General features: G+C 34.7%; 3 protein-coding genes across 5 annotated transcripts; all 3 read left to right on the top strand.

Annotated features, from left to right (window-relative positions):
- The first annotated feature begins 3,611 nt into the window (after nt 1–3,611).
- LOC21387381 (adenylate kinase 1, chloroplastic) lies at nt 3,612–6,386 on the top strand. The gene is made up of 4 exons (XM_010102540.2): nt 3,612–4,024; nt 4,745–4,885; nt 5,106–5,378; nt 5,602–6,386. Exons 1-4 carry the CDS (start codon nt 3,692–3,694, stop codon nt 5,743–5,745), a joined length of 891 nt encoding a protein of 296 aa, XP_010100842.1. The 5' UTR covers nt 3,612–3,691; the 3' UTR covers nt 5,746–6,386.
- Nucleotides 6,387–9,900: 3,514 nt separating this feature from the next.
- On the top strand, nt 9,901–12,962 carry LOC21387379 (50S ribosomal protein L16, chloroplastic). Of its 3 annotated transcripts, none has more exons than XR_002902567.1 (3): nt 9,901–10,495; nt 12,259–12,494; nt 12,792–12,962. XR_002902567.1 is itself a non-coding variant. In XM_010102538.2 (2 exons), the coding sequence occupies exon 1, from the start codon at nt 9,983–9,985 to the stop codon at nt 10,475–10,477; it is 495 nt and encodes a 164-aa protein (XP_010100840.1). In that variant the 5' UTR covers nt 9,901–9,982; the 3' UTR covers nt 10,478–10,495; nt 12,259–12,700. The 3 variants fall into 3 exon arrangements, 1 of the variants encoding a protein (XP_010100840.1); XR_002902568.1 differs by lacking the exon at nt 12,792–12,962 and adding an exon at nt 12,636–12,657; XM_010102538.2 differs by lacking the exon at nt 12,792–12,962 and having other exon boundaries at nt 12,259–12,700.
- A 1,460-nt stretch (nt 12,963–14,422) lies between these two features.
- LOC21387378 (thioredoxin-like protein AAED1, chloroplastic) lies at nt 14,423–18,483 on the top strand. Its single transcript, XM_024168477.1, has 9 exons — nt 14,423–15,158; nt 15,244–15,385; nt 15,513–15,558; nt 15,642–15,701; nt 16,369–16,405; nt 17,062–17,141; nt 17,226–17,317; nt 17,808–17,868; nt 18,305–18,483. Exons 1-9 carry the CDS (start codon nt 14,957–14,959, stop codon nt 18,362–18,364), a joined length of 780 nt encoding a protein of 259 aa, XP_024024245.1. The 5' UTR covers nt 14,423–14,956; the 3' UTR covers nt 18,365–18,483.
- Nucleotides 18,484–19,306: the final 823 nt, after the last annotated feature.

Here is a 19,306-nt window from a genome sequence, read left to right as displayed (position 1 = left end):
ATAAACTTATATACCGTGGAAAAAGAAAACCTGATTTTTTAATTTAAAAAAAAAGAAAAAGAAGGTGGATCTTTGTTAAGCATTAAATCGACAAGAAAAACTATAAACTAAAGAAGAGAAACCCCAAACAAGTCTAGTAACATGAGCTGAGTTTTCTAAAGAACATTTTTTTTTAAAACATATAATTTGTTTGTAAAAACAGATTGGAACGGATATTATAGTTAAAGCATTATAACAAATAGTAAAAAGAATTAACTACTATAATAAAACAATTATTCTTGGAAAAAATAGATCAAACTTACAATGAATATGGCTTCAGACCAAGAAACACAAGTAGAGATGAGAAGAGAAGAGATAGAGAGTGGATGAGAAACTATGAATGATGAGCGACATATTTTATAGGAAAAAGGGAGAATGGAATCCTATTAGGACTAGGCTTCCTTATTAGTTATTACGGGTAATATTATGGTATTTAAGGATAATTATTCAAATTCCAATTCAAATAGAATTAGAACTAGAGATCAAAAATATAAATATTCGATACTTTAGTCATAATAGGATAATTATTTATTTATTTCCTCTATTTCCTTCTAACGTTTTTTTTTTTTTGTTTTTCAGTCTTTCACGGAATTTTAATCGTCATTTTACTACGTATTCATTCCATTACAATTCTTGTTGTCGTTTTTCCCCGATTAAGAACCTCGGGGAATATTCCTTAGTAAAAACAAATTGGAATGACATATTACAAGCAAAAAAAAACGTTATAACAAATCATAAAAAGAATTAAGCCACTATAATAAGATATTCATTATTCCATCAAAAAATAATAAAACAATTATTCTAATAACAGAAGGGGAAAAAAGAAAAAAGAAGCTAAAAACTTACATTGTTCACGGCTTCATATAATCAAACACTAAACGCAGAGAGAGGATATAACTATTATGAATGCCATGCAACATATTTATACGGGAAAAAAAATGGAATCCTATTAGAAGTAGGCTTCCTCAATAATTATCTTCTAAGGATAACTATTTATTTAGTGTAACATGATTATCAGGTATTTTATGATTTAATTATTCAATTTTGAATGACATAGAATTAAATTATGAAATACACGTTTATCCAGGATTTTAGTCGTCGTTTGACTCTGTTTCCGTTCCATATGCAATTTTCGTCGTCGTTTTTCTCCACTTCAGAAACAGAGGACAAAGAATATTGGTGCTGACGTGGACAACTGGAGGTGTTGAGGGGTGCCTGGCTTGTCACGTGAGACGGCAATAACTGTGATACCTGTGATACCTCAAAAGTGTAAAGAGCATTGTTCAGAGCTTTGTCTTGACTGAAAAGGTGATAACTGTGATACCTTAAAAAAACATGTCGTTTTGATGTTGTTTTTCGATTGTGATCATCGTTGAGATTATAGGCAATTTAGGAGGTATATATACTGATATTATTTAGTTGTTTGATTCATGGTTATGAGATGACTAAATATTTATTACCGTTAAGAAGTGACAAGCATCTTGTTAATCATTGTCTGCATCATAATTCTGAAATGATTAAACATTTTGTTAATCATTCATGGTTACAAGATGGCATGCTGTCCAGAGCGAATTAAACAACTTTGGCAAGACTTAGAGGAGACACTACCATTCCACGCCTATATATATATATATATATATATATATATATATATAGACCCTTCTCATGTGCAAAATCACCCCTTTCTTGTGCGTATATGAAAACCTGCATGATTCAATTCTTCCCTGCTTATCGGTTGCTTTCGCAGAATTGCTGTCTCTCTTCTTCTCCTTGATCTTCTTTATTTGTTTCTTTCTTTATTCCTTCCTTTCAAGTAAGAAAGAAACATGAAAGAAAGAAAGAAACGAAGAAAGAAGATGAAGAAGAAGAAGTAGTAATAGTGGTAATTCCTCCCTGGTTCTCCCAACAAATATGCAGCCTTAAACTTGTTGGATTGCGACGATCAATCATCGATCACCCGCCACCAACCTCGATAGCAATGGTTGCACATTCTGCAAATTCTTTGTGTTCAATAGTTCAAAACATGGATAGTTAAGCAGCAATGGAATACAAAGAAAACTAAAATTAGCATCATACATATTGGAATAATTAGAACGCTCTAATAACATGACTTGGTGCTAGTTGTGCTTAAAAAAAATATATATATATATATATATCGTAAACATATATTGGAATGACATATTACGGTAAAATCATCATAAAAAAATAATAAAAAGAATTAAGACCCTATGATAACATATATATTATTCCATAAAAAAATAGTAAAACAATTATTCGGCTTACTTTTATAGGGGGGGAAGACAATGGAATCCTATTAGGACTAGGCTTCCTTAATTAACATAATCTACCAAGGATAATCATTACTTGAATTTCATTTGATGTCGTTTTTGCGCAATCGCCATAAGTAATATTAGTTCCTTCGTTGTCGCTCTAGTGCTAGTTGTCGTTTATCCTTACCCTTTTAATTTTCCTATATTCCTCATCGTTTTCTCCTTTTTCCTGCTTCCGTCGTTCTCTATTCAATTCATTGTCGTTTTTTTCGCTTTTCTGTCATTTTTTCCATTTAAGACGTTTCAATGCAAAATAGCTATTTTCTTTGTTGTCTAGAAATTCATCATGTCCTGTCGTTTTTAATTCATGAATTTCTCTATTCTTTCAATTATTGATCGTTGGCTTTTTTTTGTTCTTCTTGTTCCTTTCTTTCATCCTATAGTCACTAATCACGATTGTTTTTCATATTTCTTGTCTTTTTACTTGTCACCAAATCATGTCGTTTTTTATTGAGGTCAATCTTTCTTTTTTTATTATTTTTTATGGACAATCTTTCTTTTCTTGAGGTGCAGTGATTGTTATTTCGCAATGTTTTTAAATGTAATTTTATTAGTAATCCGTGACAAGATAAAACATATATTATTAAACCGAAGGTACATCCAAGAAAAATCTAATATAATCATTAATGAAAATAATAAAATGACCAACATCAAAAATAGAATTAACAGAAGAAGGTCCCAAATACAAGAATGTATTAATATTAATTTAAATGGAAATAATAGGAAATAGGCTAATATGAAAAGCTTAAAAAAATATATAAGCCAATTTTTAGTTATAGAAATTAATAAGTCATAACTTGTCAAGTTATTATTCATAACCAGATAAATTATGAATAAATTTGTCAAGTTATGATTTATAACTAGATAAGTTATGGACAATAACTTGTCAAGTTATGGTTCATAACCAGACAAGTTATGGACGAAAACAGTAATTTAATCTATTTAATAACTTATGTAAATAATTGACCTATTAATTTTAATTCATCTTAAATCTTGACATATTTTTCTCTTTCTCCCTAATTTAAATGTGTTAGAAATCTTTTTTTTTTTTTCCTCTCTCTCAACAGAAACCCGAGAGTTTGTCAAAGGTAACCGATGACTTTTGTTCAGTTTTTTTCCTTCTCACACTTTGGTCGTCGTTTTACTACGTCTCCTTTGCCAATACAATTCTCGTTGTCGTTTTTCCCCAATTCAGAAACAAACCGCGAAGAGAGAATATTCTTTTAGGTTATGATGAAGGATTCTTAACCAAATCCTTAATCGTCTCATCAAACTCAACGCCACCATTTCCAGTCCTCCTCGAGATTCGGAGCTCTCCTCCGATGGCGGCCCTAACCCGCCTTTCGAAACCCTCCTCCTCCTCCGCCTTCTCTTCCATGGCGGCCTATGTGTCGAGGTCCTTCGCCTCCGCTATGGCGTCGGAGCCGACCGCCCCTTCTCCCTTCTCTCCGCCGCCGCCGCCGTTCGCTCTCAAGCCCAACCTCCCACGTCGAGATCCGAATGACAGGGACGTGCAGTGGGTCTTCCTCGGCTGCCCCGGCGTCGGAAAAGGCACCTACGCCAGCCGCCTCTGCAACCTCCTCGGCGTCCCCCACATCGCAACCGGCGATCTCGTCCGCGAAGAGCTCGCCTCCTCCGGTCCCCTCTCTCGACAGGTAGCCCTTTTGTTCTTATTTTCAATCTTGATTCAATCAATTTGGACTGAGATCTATCCTTTTTAGTTTTTTCGTTTTGATTTTGGGTTTAGGGTTTATATCTAGTCGTGTTAACGAATGTAATCAATTTATCGTCTAGGATTTCGGGTCTATTCTTTGGATTTTCTTTCCTTTTAATCAATTAACCTCAGATCTATTTTTTCCCACTTTTGTATGATTTTCAGCAAAAAAGTTTTAAGCTTTTTAGGAAATGAGTAGTAATATCGAATCATTGTGGAAACAAGTTTTAAGCTTTTGCTTAATTTCAAAGCTTAACCAGGATTTGACAAGTAAAGTTGGCTTTTTTAATGGATAAGAATGTGCATTCCTCATGAAGAATGGACTTATATTGACTAGGACTAAGAAGTTCCTTTTTCTCTATGTTATAGAATAAAGGTTGGTGCTTTAATATTTTCACTCAAGTACCAAAATTTTCACCAACTAATTTGATCCGACCGCAAAGCCAGTTTATGGGCTTGTCTTGAATCTTTTCAACAAGCTAAGTTTGAGCGAAAAACATATTGTTTAAGCTTGGAAGCTTCGCGGGCACTGGGTTTTTATTTAATATTTGTTGGGTATGGAATATATGGAATTGGTGCAAAGCCAATTATGGTTTTTGCGAGCATATGTGTTAAGGTTATGTTTGAGATTGCTAATGATCTTTGCTGGTTTTTGTTGCAGCTGTCTGAGATTGTTAACCAGGGTAAGTTGGTTTCCGATGAAATAATAATAAGCTTGTTGTCGAAGAGGCTGGAGGCTGGGGAAGCTAATGGTGAATCTGGGTTTATTCTTGATGGTTTCCCTCGAACAATAAAACAGGCGGTGAGATGTTGGTGCTTCGAGCTTTTTGTGTTAATTAAATGTACAAGTAACATTGCATTCTGGTGTTCCATTCAGCTTAATTATTATGTATAGGACCCCTTACAATAAAATGGATAATATTTTATCTTCTCCTAGTTGAATAGCATTCGTAAATTCATGTGTGTCCTACTGAAACAAGACAACATTGCTGAATGTTTTGGCTCTTTCATGGTTCTATCAGGAAATACTGGTAGAGGTCATCGACATTGACATGGTGTTAAATTTGAAGCTTCGGGAAGATGTGTTGCTTGAGAAATGCCTTGGTAGAAGAATTTGTGGTCAGTGTGGGAAAAACTTTAATGTGGCGTCCATTAATGTTAAGGGCGAGGATGGGAGACCTGGAATGAGTATGGCTCCACTCCTCCCCCCTCCAGATTGTATGTCAAAGCTGATTACCAGATCAGATGATACCGAAGAAGTTGTAAAAGAACGTTTCAGAGTATACTATGAAAAGGTATTGCTCCATTCTCTTACCACCCTGTCTAGCTAGGCAGAAGTTGAAGAACACATAACATTGTGAAGTGAAAAGTACTTGTAACCATTTGTTCTGGTATTGGACATTTTTAACTTGTGTTGGGCTTGTGAACTCAGTCTGGTTTTCTTTTTAGTTATCCGTCTTTCAACTTTTATGAGTGGTCATTCTTATTGACATTTTTGTTTTCCTATTGTTCTTCCAGAGTCAACCCGTTGAGGAATTCTACCGTAGTAGAGGGAAGTTATTGGAATTCGATTTGCCAGGAGGAATTCCTGAATCATGGCCAAAGTTGCTTCAAGTTCTTAATCTTGATGATCACGAGGACAAGCGATATGCTGCAGCATAAGTTATTCTACCGCCCCTATTTAATGGTCAACATGCCATTTGTTTGTGTGTTCGGTGCATGCTACCAAAGGAACCTCCTTTTCCGAGAATAAATTACTTGAAATTTCCGGAAATTCTTTTACGGCTGGATGCCCAGCTGACTCTTCAATTTTGTTTGTCATTTTATTATTTAAAGAGGATTCGAATACTATTGTAATATGAGAGAGAGTTACAGTAATTATGATTTTGGTAGGGACGTGATTAAAGAGACAATTTTGTGATGACAATTAACTTAAAATAAGGAGGCTAATTGACTTTGATTTGTATTGTCTGCAGAATAATGTTAATTATTGTGGTAAAGGATTGTTGAGCTCGTAAAGCATGTTGAATTTGCAGCTGGCCGAGCTGGTTGGCTGGAGTAGTGCCAAGCAGTAAGTTAATTCAGCTGCAACATCAGAAAGGGGCACAAAACCAGCTCTTCACCACAATAGTTTGGGTGGTGCAAGATAGATTGTGCTGTATATTTTACCTAATTTACCTTCTCTATGGTCAAATTCATATACTTTAAAACCATATCGTCAGCATGAAACCATGATTATCTAAGTGGAAATCAAATGTAGTTTAGAACTTAATAGGGACATTTCTACCTGATGAACAATATTATTATTTTTTAATTATAAGCTTTGCGCATGCACAGATAGTTGATAATTAGAGCAGTCGGTGACAATATCGAACCTTAGTAGGAAAGTTCCATCCTTGTGGAAAACAATGCACTGGATTATAATGCAACGTGAAAATTAGCCGAACTAATCTAAACAGATCAAAATTCGCCAAAAAAACGTGATTGTTTGTTAAACGACTTTGCTTTTTGATGGTTCGCAATCACATTCACACCACACGGTTTCTAAAAAGGGCACTATATGTATGGCAGATGACATACAGGTTGTAGGATGCGCATTAAAGCACATGATATTTTAGATGAATAATGCTGAGGGTGATAACTCAAATCTTAACTTTTGTATGCTAAAGTCTCGTTCATTTCACCGATTTGAGTTTTCAGTTTTAGATTTCTATAGTAAAAAATTCTTATAAAATGTTATCTAATTTTTTCTATTAGAGTAAAAAGTTCTCAGAAAATATCACATCTTAGTTCGACTTGAAAACTCAAATTCGCAAAGAGGCCTAATTGATATAGAAAGTTGTCCTTTCTCTATTAATGAGTGTTTAAAATATTATCACGTAATTAATGATAAGAGATATTTATAAATAAAAAGATAATAATTTACATATCACATCAGTTAGTGTATAAAAGTTTATATTTAAATTGTTGTACTTAACGCTGCTCATTTTAGAGGCATGTATTATACATTTTCTTCAACGATACACAAGATGTTTACAAAACGTAATCCATGCATATAACAATGACAAGTTACCTGACCACTCGACATTTTTGGTGACTTGTCAACTGATATCTAATACCACCAACATACCGGCGGCATCTGCCATGGCGCCTCTCTTTTCCAACCCAATAGAATCGAGGGTCACATTCCGTCTTGCATCATATAATTCTCCAACCCATTTCCGCAAATTGTAACCCAACTTTTCCTCCATCCCAATCAGGCAATAGCCTGTGCAGTTTCTGGCACTCGGGCTTATTTAGCTCTGTACTAACGGAATCATCTGTTTGACGCTCTAGAAAGCGTAGGAAAAGAAAAGGAAGCAATCGTTAGTTCTTTCCTTCGTTTTTGCATAAAACTAAACAGAGAAATCCTAGTCACTTGTCATATGAGCACTAAAATTTGTTTTTGGGGTTGCAACCACACACACACCAAAAGTATGTCAGAAATGTTGCCGTTTCTTTATGAACGGTATAGATATGGTGGATAAGGACATGTGTTTGTGAAGTTCTTTTGCCATAATGATGATGATGATGATGATGATGATGTATACATATGGTGGATAAGGACATGTGTTTGTGAAGTTCTTTTGCCATAATTTGTGTTTGTGAAGTTCTTTTGCCATTTTATTTGAGTTATTTTGATACACTATATAGGTCTCAAGATAAAACAACTATACTTTCGTATCGGTAGTGGTGTCAATTCGTGTTGGCAATCGTATTTGTGTCAAGTTTAGGGCTAATATTCGTAAAAATGACCTTAACTCTAACACGATCCGTGATGAACCTGTAATCTTTATGATGACAACCCATAGTCAACCTGCATCATGCTCAACCCGAAATCAACTTACAATCCATCAATGACATGTGGTTTTTTAATTTAAATCTACAATATATGCACTAAAATAATATAAAAAACGCATAAAACACACATGTTCTAAAAATTAAATCAATTCCATACTATAATAACTAATTAAGCCTAAAAATCCAAAACACATTCAACCAAAATGAGAGAAAAAATAATTTTTAAAATAATTTTTAAAATAATAAAATAATTGAGTGAGTCAATTTAGTTTAGTGTCACACAGGTTGACACGAACACGACTTGTTTTTTTACGGTTTAATTTCGGGTTGACACTAAAATGATCCCTAATTTATTTTTTTGACACCAACCTTTATAAAATTGTTATATTATCATATTGTAACCCGTATTGCCATAGGCAAGACTAAACCCATTCATTTCAAGACACTGTCACTAGATGCGGTTGACACATGCCGTCTTAGTGTTAAGAGTTGTTTTGTAGGTATTAACACCAGAGATTTATTAGTTGTCAACTTATCCAAATGGCTAGAAATGTTTCCTTAAAAAATTTGGATTAATTTTATAATTGCACCCTAAATTATGAATTTAGTTCAATATGCCATTTAAATTTTAAAGGAGTTTATTTCACCCAACGATCGATGTAAAATAGTTTAAAATGTCTCATTGAACTATTAATTTTGTATCAATTTGCCTGATCTTTAAAAAAATTAAGGTGACATGAAATTAACTTAAATCAATAATTCAGGTGACATTTATGAAATATAAATAGGGTCACATCATTATTTATTCGTACTATAGATGGAGGTAGTATTTTAAACTAGGATACATAATTTATGGAATGAAATGAACCCTTTTCAAAATTTAGGGATCATATTAAAGTATAGAACATACTAAAGAATTTAGTTGGGTGGGTGAAATAATGACATAGCCTTTCTTATTGATTAACTATATATATATATATATATATGTGCAAGAGTATAGCAAATTTTAATCTAATAATTTAAATTATAGAGTTATATTCTAAACTAACTCAAAGTGATATATAAAAATAATTTAAACTTTAAAATAAAAGTTAATTATAAAGATAATCATTTTCTTTTCTCAATATATAGTTAAATACGCATTTATAAAATCAATAAAAAAAATAGAAATACGAAGTTTCGTGGATTTGTCAAGATATATTGGGATTGATTTGTGGACTGTTTCAGATAAAGTGAACATTCAAACCATCCTCAAAATGGTTCAAATGGCTATGCAACGAATTTCAAGTTTGAGATGTCAATAGTCACAATTTTTAGTTCAAGGACCAATATGTCAAATGTGTAAAATTTAAGGAGCTTTCATACAAAAAAATTAAAGTTTTGTTATAATATTTTCTCTCACAAAATTTAAATTATTATTTAAACCATATGATTTGAACTCACCTTACACGCAAGCCCCAAAAGCCCTAAAGATGTGTATCAGCGTGCAACTTTCCAAATGGACTTTTAGATGTCTGAAAACCCACGCTACTCTTTTAAGTACTTGTCGTCTTTTTCTATTTAGTGTCGTCTTGTGCCGTTGACATTTCTTGACACTAGTTGTCGTTTTAGGTCATGGGAGTTCCAACTTCTAACCTCCAAGCCCAACTCACAAGAGAAATGTTGTCGTTTATTCTTGAGTGTCATTTATTTTCATCTTTACTACTACTATCTGTTGTAGTTTATTCTTTTGATCGACGTTTACTCTGGTATTTGTCGTTCTTCTCTTCTATATATGTATTTTTTTTTCCGTCTTTCTCCCATATAGTAGTCTTTTTTGTTTCATTTTTCAATAATTGTCGACTTGTCGTTTTACTTTGTTAGCGAGTTCCAACTTCCAAGCCCACACCTTCACGCGTAAAACGCTGTCGTTCATTCCTCCGTTGTCTTTTTTCTCTCTCCACGTTTTCTCGTCGCTAATTGTCGTTTTTCATTTCACTCTTCCTTCTGTCAACCATTAGGTCACTTCACTCCATTTAAGACCCCCACATTTCTTCCAGAGCTCCATTCTTCCCCTCCAATGGCGGCCCTAACTCGCCTCTTCCGAACCACGACCACCACTCTCTCCTCCCTCGCTCGCTCCTTCGCCTCAAAACCGAGCAACCAGATGGGCTACCCCAAGCACCACAAGGGCAGAATCCACGGCATCTGCCACAAAGGCGACCGCATCTCCTTCGGCTCCTTCGCGCTCCAAGCCCTAGAGCCCGCCTGGATCACCGCAAGGCAGATCGAGGCCGGCCGGAGAGCGATCACGAAAATCGCCCGCACCGGCGGGAAGCTCTGGGTCCGGGTCTTCCCGGACAAGCCGGTCACCGGAAAACCCGCCGGCGTTCGTATGGGACGAGGAAAGGGAGGCGTTGAGTACATGGTCGCCGTCGTGAAGCCCGGGAGGGTGCTTTACGAGGTCGGCGGCGTGGCGGAGAGCGTGGCGAAGAAGGCGATTGCGGTGGCGGCGTCGAAGATGCACGTGCGGACGCGCTTCATTGCGGAGCGTGGAAGTGCCAGCTCCTCCTAGTGAAGGCTTCTGAACAGGGTTAGGGTTTATCGGATTTTTCTATTTTTTTTCAATTTTATTTAATTTAATTATCCTTTATTTTTGTGTTACTTGGGCAAATCTTACATGAATAAGATTGCTTTTTAGTGTTCAATAGAATTCATGAGTAAACATGGATTCTTTGCGAGGAAACAAGTTGGTATATGCAAATCATGTAGAAGAAAGGAAATTTGATAAGAAATTTTGGATTTTTTTTTTCTTCTCGAGTTCGCTTGATTTCTGGGGTTAAGCAGGACTTGTTATTTGTGTTCAAAAGTAGATTCTTTGATGAATAAGAAGGAATATTTGTCACGAAAAATGAATTTTTTTAGCTACTAATGATCCTTTTGAGTTATGTTTAGAATAAAGTTAGCTCCTTTTTTGCTATGTTTAGAATGAAGTACCTTTTATGGCGAGTGTTTAGCTATTGAGGCTGAGATGTGGACTATTATTTTGGCTATTAGATTAGCTTGGCATAAGGGTTGGAGGCACATTTCGTTAGAAAGCGATTCTGCTTATGCAGTTCATCTTTTTTGGTGTGGTTGTTCGAAAGTTCCATGGTCTCTTCGCAATGCTTGGGTTGATGCTCTTGGGAAGGCTAATTCTTTGAGTTTTGTTATTTCTCATTCTTTTAGAGAAGCAAATACGGTTGCTGATTGTTTGGCCAATTATGGTATAGTTTCTTGTTGTTATACTCGGTGGCATAATGCTCCAAGTTTTGTTCTTAGGGAGCTTGGTTTAGATGTTTCTGGCTTTACAAGATAATAGGTTCAGGGATTGATTTTGTTGTTTTTTGCTGTGTTTCTTTTCTCATGTACGTTTACTTTTTCTTTTAATAAAATTACAAGAGTTTCTTCGTTGTTAAAAAAAGAATGAAGTAAGCTGCTTTATAGTAATTCTTCCTAGATATAGGGCTACAAATTGACTAAATTGTTCAATGTTCACCAACTCCTTTGATATGCTGTAGTTGATTTTGGAAGCAACATGGGCAATTGGTTTTATTTAGGTTTTTGTCTTGTCAAGTGGGTGTTGAATATATGGCACTCATGTGTTTCCCATTATGATAAATATGTACAATCTTTGTTAATTTTCTTTTGAGAAGTGTTTCATTGTTGTTATTCCAGTCCTTGTTAATATGAAAATTTGGGGGGGGTTTTTTTCCTTGATGATTTGTCTCAACCAACAAAGCAAGCTTTGAGATATTGGTGCTTAGAGCATAATTTTGTCAGGTAGACTGCAAGTAGACGAAGTTTGTAAATTGATAAATGAGATGTTGGCTTCTCTTGACTTGATCTCAGGCTGGGATACTTTAAATAATCTATATCTGCTTGAAATGTTAAGAGCAAGGTAAAGTAAAAAGCCTACTATAATCTTCCATTTTGTTCAACTTTCCACTCGTTCCTTTCTGAACCAAGCATGATTTGCTTATTTCGTTAGAATTTCCTTTAGTTATCATGGGAATTTTCAGCATTCTAGGAAATCAACTTTTGGAGAACCTGTTGGCTTATATCCATATTTGTATGCCAGCATATTCCTATCGATGGCGACCAAAATCAAAGATTGTTTAAAATGATTACTTCTGTAGTTTTGTTTTTGCCTTATCTGTTATTCAAACCGAGTAACAAAAAAGTGTAGGAAATTATGGGGGTTTTAACGTGTTGTGTTTGCGCCCTCAATTTGTCTTCCTTCAGCGATCCATCTAACACATTGAGTGATCATTTCATGCCTCCTGACACGTTTTCTTTCCTTTTCTTCTTCCACAGTCAATGTCTAGCAGAATACTACCATAATTGAGAGAAACTATTGGGATTTGATTTTCCTGGATCCTGGCCAAAGTTGCTTCCAGTTCTTAATCTTGATGATTACGAGGATAAGTGGTTTGCCGCAGCATAGTTTACTATACTATACTTTCACCCGTTAATGATGAGCATGGCATTCTTTGTATCGTAGGTGCACACTACAAATTTTGCAAAGAAATCTCCTATTCCTTGAAAATAAGGTTACTTGAAATCTCTGCCACTTCTTTTTTGGCAAATGCTTTGCTAACTCTTCACTTTTATGCTGTTATTTTCTCGTTTTAAAGAGGATCCAATGTTAATTTAACATCTGATTTTTTTGTTCTTTTTTTGTTGAACTTGAGACGAGGAATTTGAACTCGGGACCTTGATATGAGAAGTTAGCAAAGATTGCCACTCTAGTTTGAAATTTTGACTCAATTTAGGAGGCTGATTGACTAATAACTGTTGTATTCTTGTAAAGAATTGATGAAATAGTAAAATTATCTTGAATTTTGCAGCTGGCCGAGCTGGTTGGCTCAAGTGTTGCCAAGCAGTAAGTTAATTCAGCTGCAACATCAAAAGGGGCACGAAACCAGCTCTTGACTGCTATAGTTTGGGTGGTGCAAGATAGATCGTGCTGTACATATTACCTGATTAACTTATCTTCTATAACATTCCTTGTTCATTTACTTCTTTCTAGACAAGATCTTCAGCATTGAAACGACAATAATCTCTTTGTAAATGATATTACAAGTTGCTGGAGATGCTGAGATGGCTACACTTAGAGGTGTACATAATCCCCGACAACTCGAGAAACCCGGCCGACCCAACCTGAGTTCACCCGAATTTCGTGGGTTTTTTTACAATAAAAATTAAATCGGAATAAAAACCGAGTTTCTCGGCTCGATTTGCGGTGGTGTGATTATGATACCCGATATCCCTGAACCCGGCCGAAGTAAATGCAAAATGCTTTCAACTTTTTTAGTTTTTTATGCGTATATAAATGAATATTATGGTTGTGTTTGGAATTATTTTTCATGTTTTTTAAGAAAGAAAAAATGAAAACAGAAGAGAAACGACGTTTGACACAATTAAAGAAAAAAAAAGGAAGTGAAAATAATTTTTTGATTTAGTGTAAAATAGAAAAGAAATGAAAAATGACTTTTAGTCTTTTTTCATTTTTTGTTTATGTTTTCTCATCTCTTGAGCAGAGAGGGAGAGAGAATCTCTTGAGCAGAGAGGGAGAGAGAGAGACATTAATGAATTTTTTATATTGAAAATAATTTTTTAATAAAACTATCAAATGCATTTTTAAAAATGATTTTTGTTTGAAATTAAAAACGTTTTAATTTCTATTTTCCTATAAAAAAATAAAATCATTTTGAAATGAATTCTAAACTAACTCTATATCTTTACTTTTTTAGTTTTCTAGCGTATATAAATGAATATTATATGTACAATAGATATTTTCAAAAGAAAAACAAAACAAAAGGCATTAATCAATCGAAAAATTGTTTATGAAAAAAAATAAATAAAAAGCATTAATTGATAGAAAAGTTGTAAGCCCTATGAATATACTCTACCATTGCTGCCGCCTCTTTTGTCTCCCATTTTCTTACCTAAAAGATCAAAATTTCTATTATTCTCTCTTATTTCTCAATCAATCTTTCTCCTTACATGAGTAGATTTTTTATCATCTTCTTAAAACTCCATTCGCTTCTCTTGTGTCTCTCTTTCTCAAAGGTTAAAAGTTTGAAGACTCTTATAAATTGTCTTGTTTATATTGATTTGCAGAAGTTAGCCGTTTTGTTTTCCTTTCTTGTTAGAGTTGACACAGCTTAGCACATATGACAAGCAAGCCAACTATTCGAGTCAAACCCTAGCTGTTGTTACATCTCGACTTTTGGGGCTCTATTGGGTATCGCGGCTCAGTTTTCTCTGAGCCTGACAATCTCGGCTCGGCACCCCTAGCTACACTATTTAATAGTGGTATTTCAGTTGTCCTTTTTTGGACGACATCATCTGTGAGGACGACAGCATACTTAAGAAAACGACAGCGTCATGGGAAACGACAGTATCTCAACGAAGAGTAGCACATGAAAAAGTCACAATAGGCACAAGTTATTAGGAAACGTCCTTTATCCTTACTAACAGAAAATCGGGGAGACGAATAAAACATAAATGCATGAGGAAACGATATCGACTAAAAGCACAAATAAAAAAACGACATAAGCACGGCTAACGACGTTGTATCTTGAAACGACAATATACTAGGAAATATTATCATCTCCAAAATACGTCGTCGAGAAAAAGCGACATCTTTAAACAAAATGGGCGTTTTTCAAGAAAACGGCGATATCTAATAAACGACAGAAACTAGAAAATTTTACGCAAGTGAATTACAGCACACTCGAAAAACGACAATATCTAAAATACACGTCGTGCGACAGCACCTTGAATACGAAAATCTATCTTCCACCGTGCGCACAAAGATGAAAAAGAAAACATGACGGAAATTCCATTAAGAAGCCCACATGCTGCCACGTGTCAGTCTGCTTCCCACAAAAAAAAAGTAAAAAAAAAAAAAAGCACCAACTGTTCTCTCAACCGTCATAAACTAACACTCTCCACGTCCGACGAGGAGTGAGACGGAGAATCAATCAGCCATCATCAGCTGTCAGTTATGGCGTTGGCAGCCACTGTCTTCTCCAACACTCTCAATATCCAATCCGTCCCAAGCACCAGTAACAGTCCGCCACGTGTTCTCTCCACCCCCACTCGCAGCGTCGGCTTCTCCCTCACTCCCACTTCTGTCGACAACCTACGACTCCGACTCTCTCCTCGGAAATCGCACCCCGTACCCTCTGCAGTTTCTGGCTCTCCTGGCAAGTTCTCTCTCTCTCTCTCTCTCTCTCTCTCTCTAAAATCTATAGCCAATAATGTTTTTCTTTGTGGGTGTTATGAATGCAGGGATTGAATCTCCAGTTACCAGTGAAGATGCACCAAATTTGTTGGACACGGTCAAAGTGTTAGATTTGAATGGAAACGAGATTCCCATTTCTGATTTATGGAAAGATAGGAAAGCTGTAGTTGCATTTGCTCGCCATTTTGGGTTTGTTTTTTTTTTTCTTTAACCTTTTCACTAATTTAAGCTTTTGGTTACATATGATATAAAATATGAAGTCTCCAATTGTTAAATTTCAAATAAAAAAAATATTTGATTTTTTGTTTGTTTTCAGATGTGTGTTTTGCCGCAAACGTGCTGATTATCTTGCCTCCAAGAAGGTTAATGATTAATTTACTTTGTTTTGTTTGTGATATATTAAATGCTAAACATTCATTACTTGTGACAAATTTTATGTTCACAGGACATATTTGATGCATCTGGGGTGGCCCTTGTTCTGATTGGACCTGGTAACATTGATCAGGTATTTACTCAGACACATACTTTAAGTGTTCAAGATGTTCTTCTACTTTTTTTTTTTTTTTTTCTTTCAATGCTCGGAAAACGAAATATTGACAAAGACATCTTATTATTTGTACCCTTTTAATTAGGATTAGGAAAATGCATGTTTATGGTCAGGGATTGGGATTATTCTGGTGTTGTGGAAGACATAATGGAGAAGGAAAAAAGAAAGAAGAACAAAAACCTAGATTTGGACAAAACGCCTATAACTTGATGAAAACTTTTAGTACATTTTGAGATAGTGAATAGTAAACAAACTTGAATCTTTTATATATTGAATGTAGAGATAGGTATAGATTAGGTTGCTTTCATGAGTCATCGATGTTCTTGTACTTGTTTAAGCGAATTCATGCTACCATCTGCTATCTGCGTGTGAGGGACGTCTTTCATGCGTGTAATTCGAAATCTCAAAAGGCTGCTTTCCCCTAAAATTTAGGTTTTGGCTGGGAAAAATATTGGTTCCTTGTAACTTCAACTTGTTGTGATTGTTAACTAAGCTCCATAAAAATTGTAGCTTGGAATCTGTTACATCATCAATTCATCATTTCTCTCCCTTTCCCAGTTTCCTTTTCGGTATAGTTTTTCATGTCAATGAACTGAATAAGCACAAGCACTTCTCTGTTATGTAGGCAAAGGCTTTTTCTGAGCAGACAAAGTTCAAAGGAGGTATGTTTCCGAAAGTTGAGCTATTTGCCATTGGTTTCGATTTCTTGTACGCAGTGTTACACATTTTTGAAGTAAGCCCGTTAGACTAAATGTCCTGATGCTGAGACTGCCTTTACAAAAAATATGGTTAGACGACATACAGCCAGTCATTGCGGGCCCGTTTAGTTCGCTGATTCGAGTTTTTAATTCAAGTTGAGATGTGACTTTATGTGAGCTTTTTACTGTAACAAAAAAGTTAGATATGACTGTTTCTGAGAGCTTTTTACTTTAACAAAACTCGAATTTTAAATTCGAACTGGTGAAATGAACGGGGCCTGCGTGTCGCTTCTTCTACCTAAGTACAAATCCCTCTATATGACCATAAAAATGTATTATACTCCTGGTATTGATGTGCTAGGGTTGGTTGACAAGATAATATGTTGCACTCTCATAATGGAAAGGTCCATGACGTGTAAATGAAAGTTTTAATAATGTGGATGATGAACTTGAAAATATTGAAAAGGCCTATAACAGCTCTAAAGATGGTCTCATTTGTACTTTGTTAGACGAATATTGTAGCATGCCTTGACCATGAAAGAATCCTTGTGTTTTTTCGCATCTTCAAAATATCTCTCCCCCTACAGCTTGACACTGACAAACTTCCATTTCTGTTTCAGAAGTTTATGCTGATCCTACTCACTCATCATACGAGGCACTAAGATTTGTTTCTGGGGTCACAACCACATTTACTCCCAAAGTATGTCTGAAATGTGTATATGAAGATCTTCATTTTCAAAGGCGTGTAGAATTTCTTATTTGATTTCCTTTGGTGACATTCTAGGCAGGTCTTAAGATAATACAATTATACATGGAAGGATATCGGCAAGATTGGAAGCTTTCGTTTCAAAAGGACACCGTGACTAGAGGCGGATGGTACGTGCCTTCAAAGTTAAAAGTACTTTTTATGTGTCAGTTATCAGAGAGAACTATAATTTTCCACCTCGTGAAAATTATATTTTGACATATTTTTTAAATGTTACTACTGCTTTATAATGCACAAGTAGTTTCAAATCAGCTAGAGATGTTAAACAGGAGTTTTGGCAGTGCTCAAACAAAGAATATGAACCTAGACAATTGATGCCTGGAATAGACTAAGCAATGTTATTGTATCGAAGCGAAGCAATAGGGATTTGAACCTGAATTGCTACTTTGGATTTGTCCTTAATGTGTTTGATTTTTTTAAATTATCAGATCCCAAACCAAACCTCCAGCATAAAACTATGTCTTGTTAATTTGAGGCTTTACTTCTCATTTTGTAACATATTTTTGCATTGCCCAAGTTGACATTATAGACATTGCATCATATTATCTCTCTAATAATGCGTAATCTTTACCAAATTTTAATCGATACTGCTCGTCCCAGGCAACAAGGTGGAATTATAGTTGGAGGTCCTGGAAAAACCAATATCTCGTACATTCACAAGGTTAGTGATACTCTATTATAAGCTATTCTCTTTTGTTTTATTCACATGACTAGAACTGCTTTCGTAAAAATAATGGCCCGTTTAGTTTACTGATTTAAGTTTTTAATTCGAGTTGAGATGTGATATTATGTGAATTTTTTACTGTAACAAAAAAGTTAGATGTGACTGTTTTTTAGAGCTTTTTACTATAACAAAACTCAAATTCTAAACTCGAATCGGTGAAATGAACATGGCCCAGAGTTACCGAAACTCTTTATGGCAATGCTTTAGACCTTTTTTTTCTTTTCTGAACTCGTGACCTCATCGTTGGAGGTAGGGTGTGGATTTACCGTTAGGCAGTTCTTGCAACTACTTCTTAAGATACTTTTAAGAGCGTGAGAATTCATCTTTTTTTTTTTTTTGGATGCTTTTCTGATTCGCCTTTTCATTTGATTAGGACAAAGAAGCAGGAGATGATCCTGACATAGAAGACATTTTGAAAGCATGTTGCTCATGAAAAAGAAAAGAGATGAAGCATCTCTTCAGCTCTATGTTTTTGGCAAAGGGAAAAGTTGTACATGGAATTCTTTTTTATGCTTTTGGTGACTTGGAGAATCGACGTTTGGTTCATGGATTCAGAATCATGATTCAAAATTATTCTCGTTTTACGTGTGTTTTTTGTGAAAAAAACACTATAGAGAATCATAAATCATGATTCAGAATCAGATACAAATACAGAAAATAAACGTCCCCTTAAACAAGTGACTTGGAGAATCGACGTTTGGTTCATGGATTCAGAATCATGATTCAAAATTATTCTCGTTTTACGTGTGTTTTTTGTGAAAAAAAATACTATAGAGAATCATAAATCATGATTCAGAATCAGAGACGAATACAGAAAATAAACGTCCTCTTAAACAACTTGTCTTATGAAAAGTATAGTAATATGTGATCTGAGATATTCATAATGTAGCAAAATAGTAGACAATTCTGTGGCATAATAAAAAGCTATTACTCTTGTGACTCTTTTTTTTTTCTCATTAATTAACTAACAAATAAAAATAAGAATTTGCTTCTTAAATCATTAAATGCAAACAATCCATTGATTTCAATAAGAAAATTCCATTGGCAATCCACTCTTCCTTTATAAATTTATAGGTGAAAGAAAAAGCCAAAATATGATAAATGTGTAAATTTGTTTCTTTAATTTTATGTTCTCTGTCTAATCTAATTTCAATTTATAAACGTAAGAATTCTTAGTTAAATGATAATCTACTTTAATAAATCAATACTATACTTTGAAACTTTAAAATATCAATAATTTGCCTTAAACTATACATAAATAAGAAAATACGTACATTTTTTGAAACAAAAAAAAATCTAAATTTTGACTAATTATGAAAATAGTAAAAAAAAAAAAAAAAAAAAACCCCGCTTTAAAAAAAGAACCCCCTTTATT

This window comes from Morus notabilis, unplaced genomic scaffold (assembly GCF_000414095.1).
Source record: "Morus notabilis unplaced genomic scaffold, ASM41409v2 Scaffold845, whole genome shotgun sequence".
In the NCBI taxonomy this organism is placed as follows: domain Eukaryota; kingdom Viridiplantae; phylum Streptophyta; class Magnoliopsida; order Rosales; family Moraceae; genus Morus; species Morus notabilis.
Note: the sequence above shows the minus strand (reverse complement) of the source record. Positions and strands in the feature narration are given on the sequence as shown.

Bases quoted from the DNA above. Each gene is read 5' to 3' on its own strand.
- LOC21387381 (XM_010102540.2), top strand. From the start codon at position 3,692: ATGGCGGCCCTAACCCGCCTTTCGAAACCCTCCTCCTCCTCCGCCTTC. The intron at 4,025-4,744 runs GTAGCCCTTTTG...TTTTTGTTGCAG, and splicing joins CCGGTCCCCTCTCTCGACAG to CTGTCTGAGATTGTTAACCA. The intron at 4,886-5,105 runs GTGAGATGTTGG...TGGTTCTATCAG, and splicing joins CTCGAACAATAAAACAGGCG to GAAATACTGGTAGAGGTCAT.
- LOC21387379 (XM_010102538.2), top strand. From the start codon at position 9,983: ATGGCGGCCCTAACTCGCCTCTTCCGAACCACGACCACCACTCTCTCC.
- LOC21387378 (XM_024168477.1), top strand. From the start codon at position 14,957: ATGGCGTTGGCAGCCACTGTCTTCTCCAACACTCTCAATATCCAATCC. The intron at 15,159-15,243 runs GCAAGTTCTCTC...TTATGAATGCAG, and splicing joins TGCAGTTTCTGGCTCTCCTG to GGATTGAATCTCCAGTTACC. The intron at 17,318-17,807 runs GTACGTGCCTTC...TGCTCGTCCCAG, and splicing joins ACCGTGACTAGAGGCGGATG to GCAACAAGGTGGAATTATAG.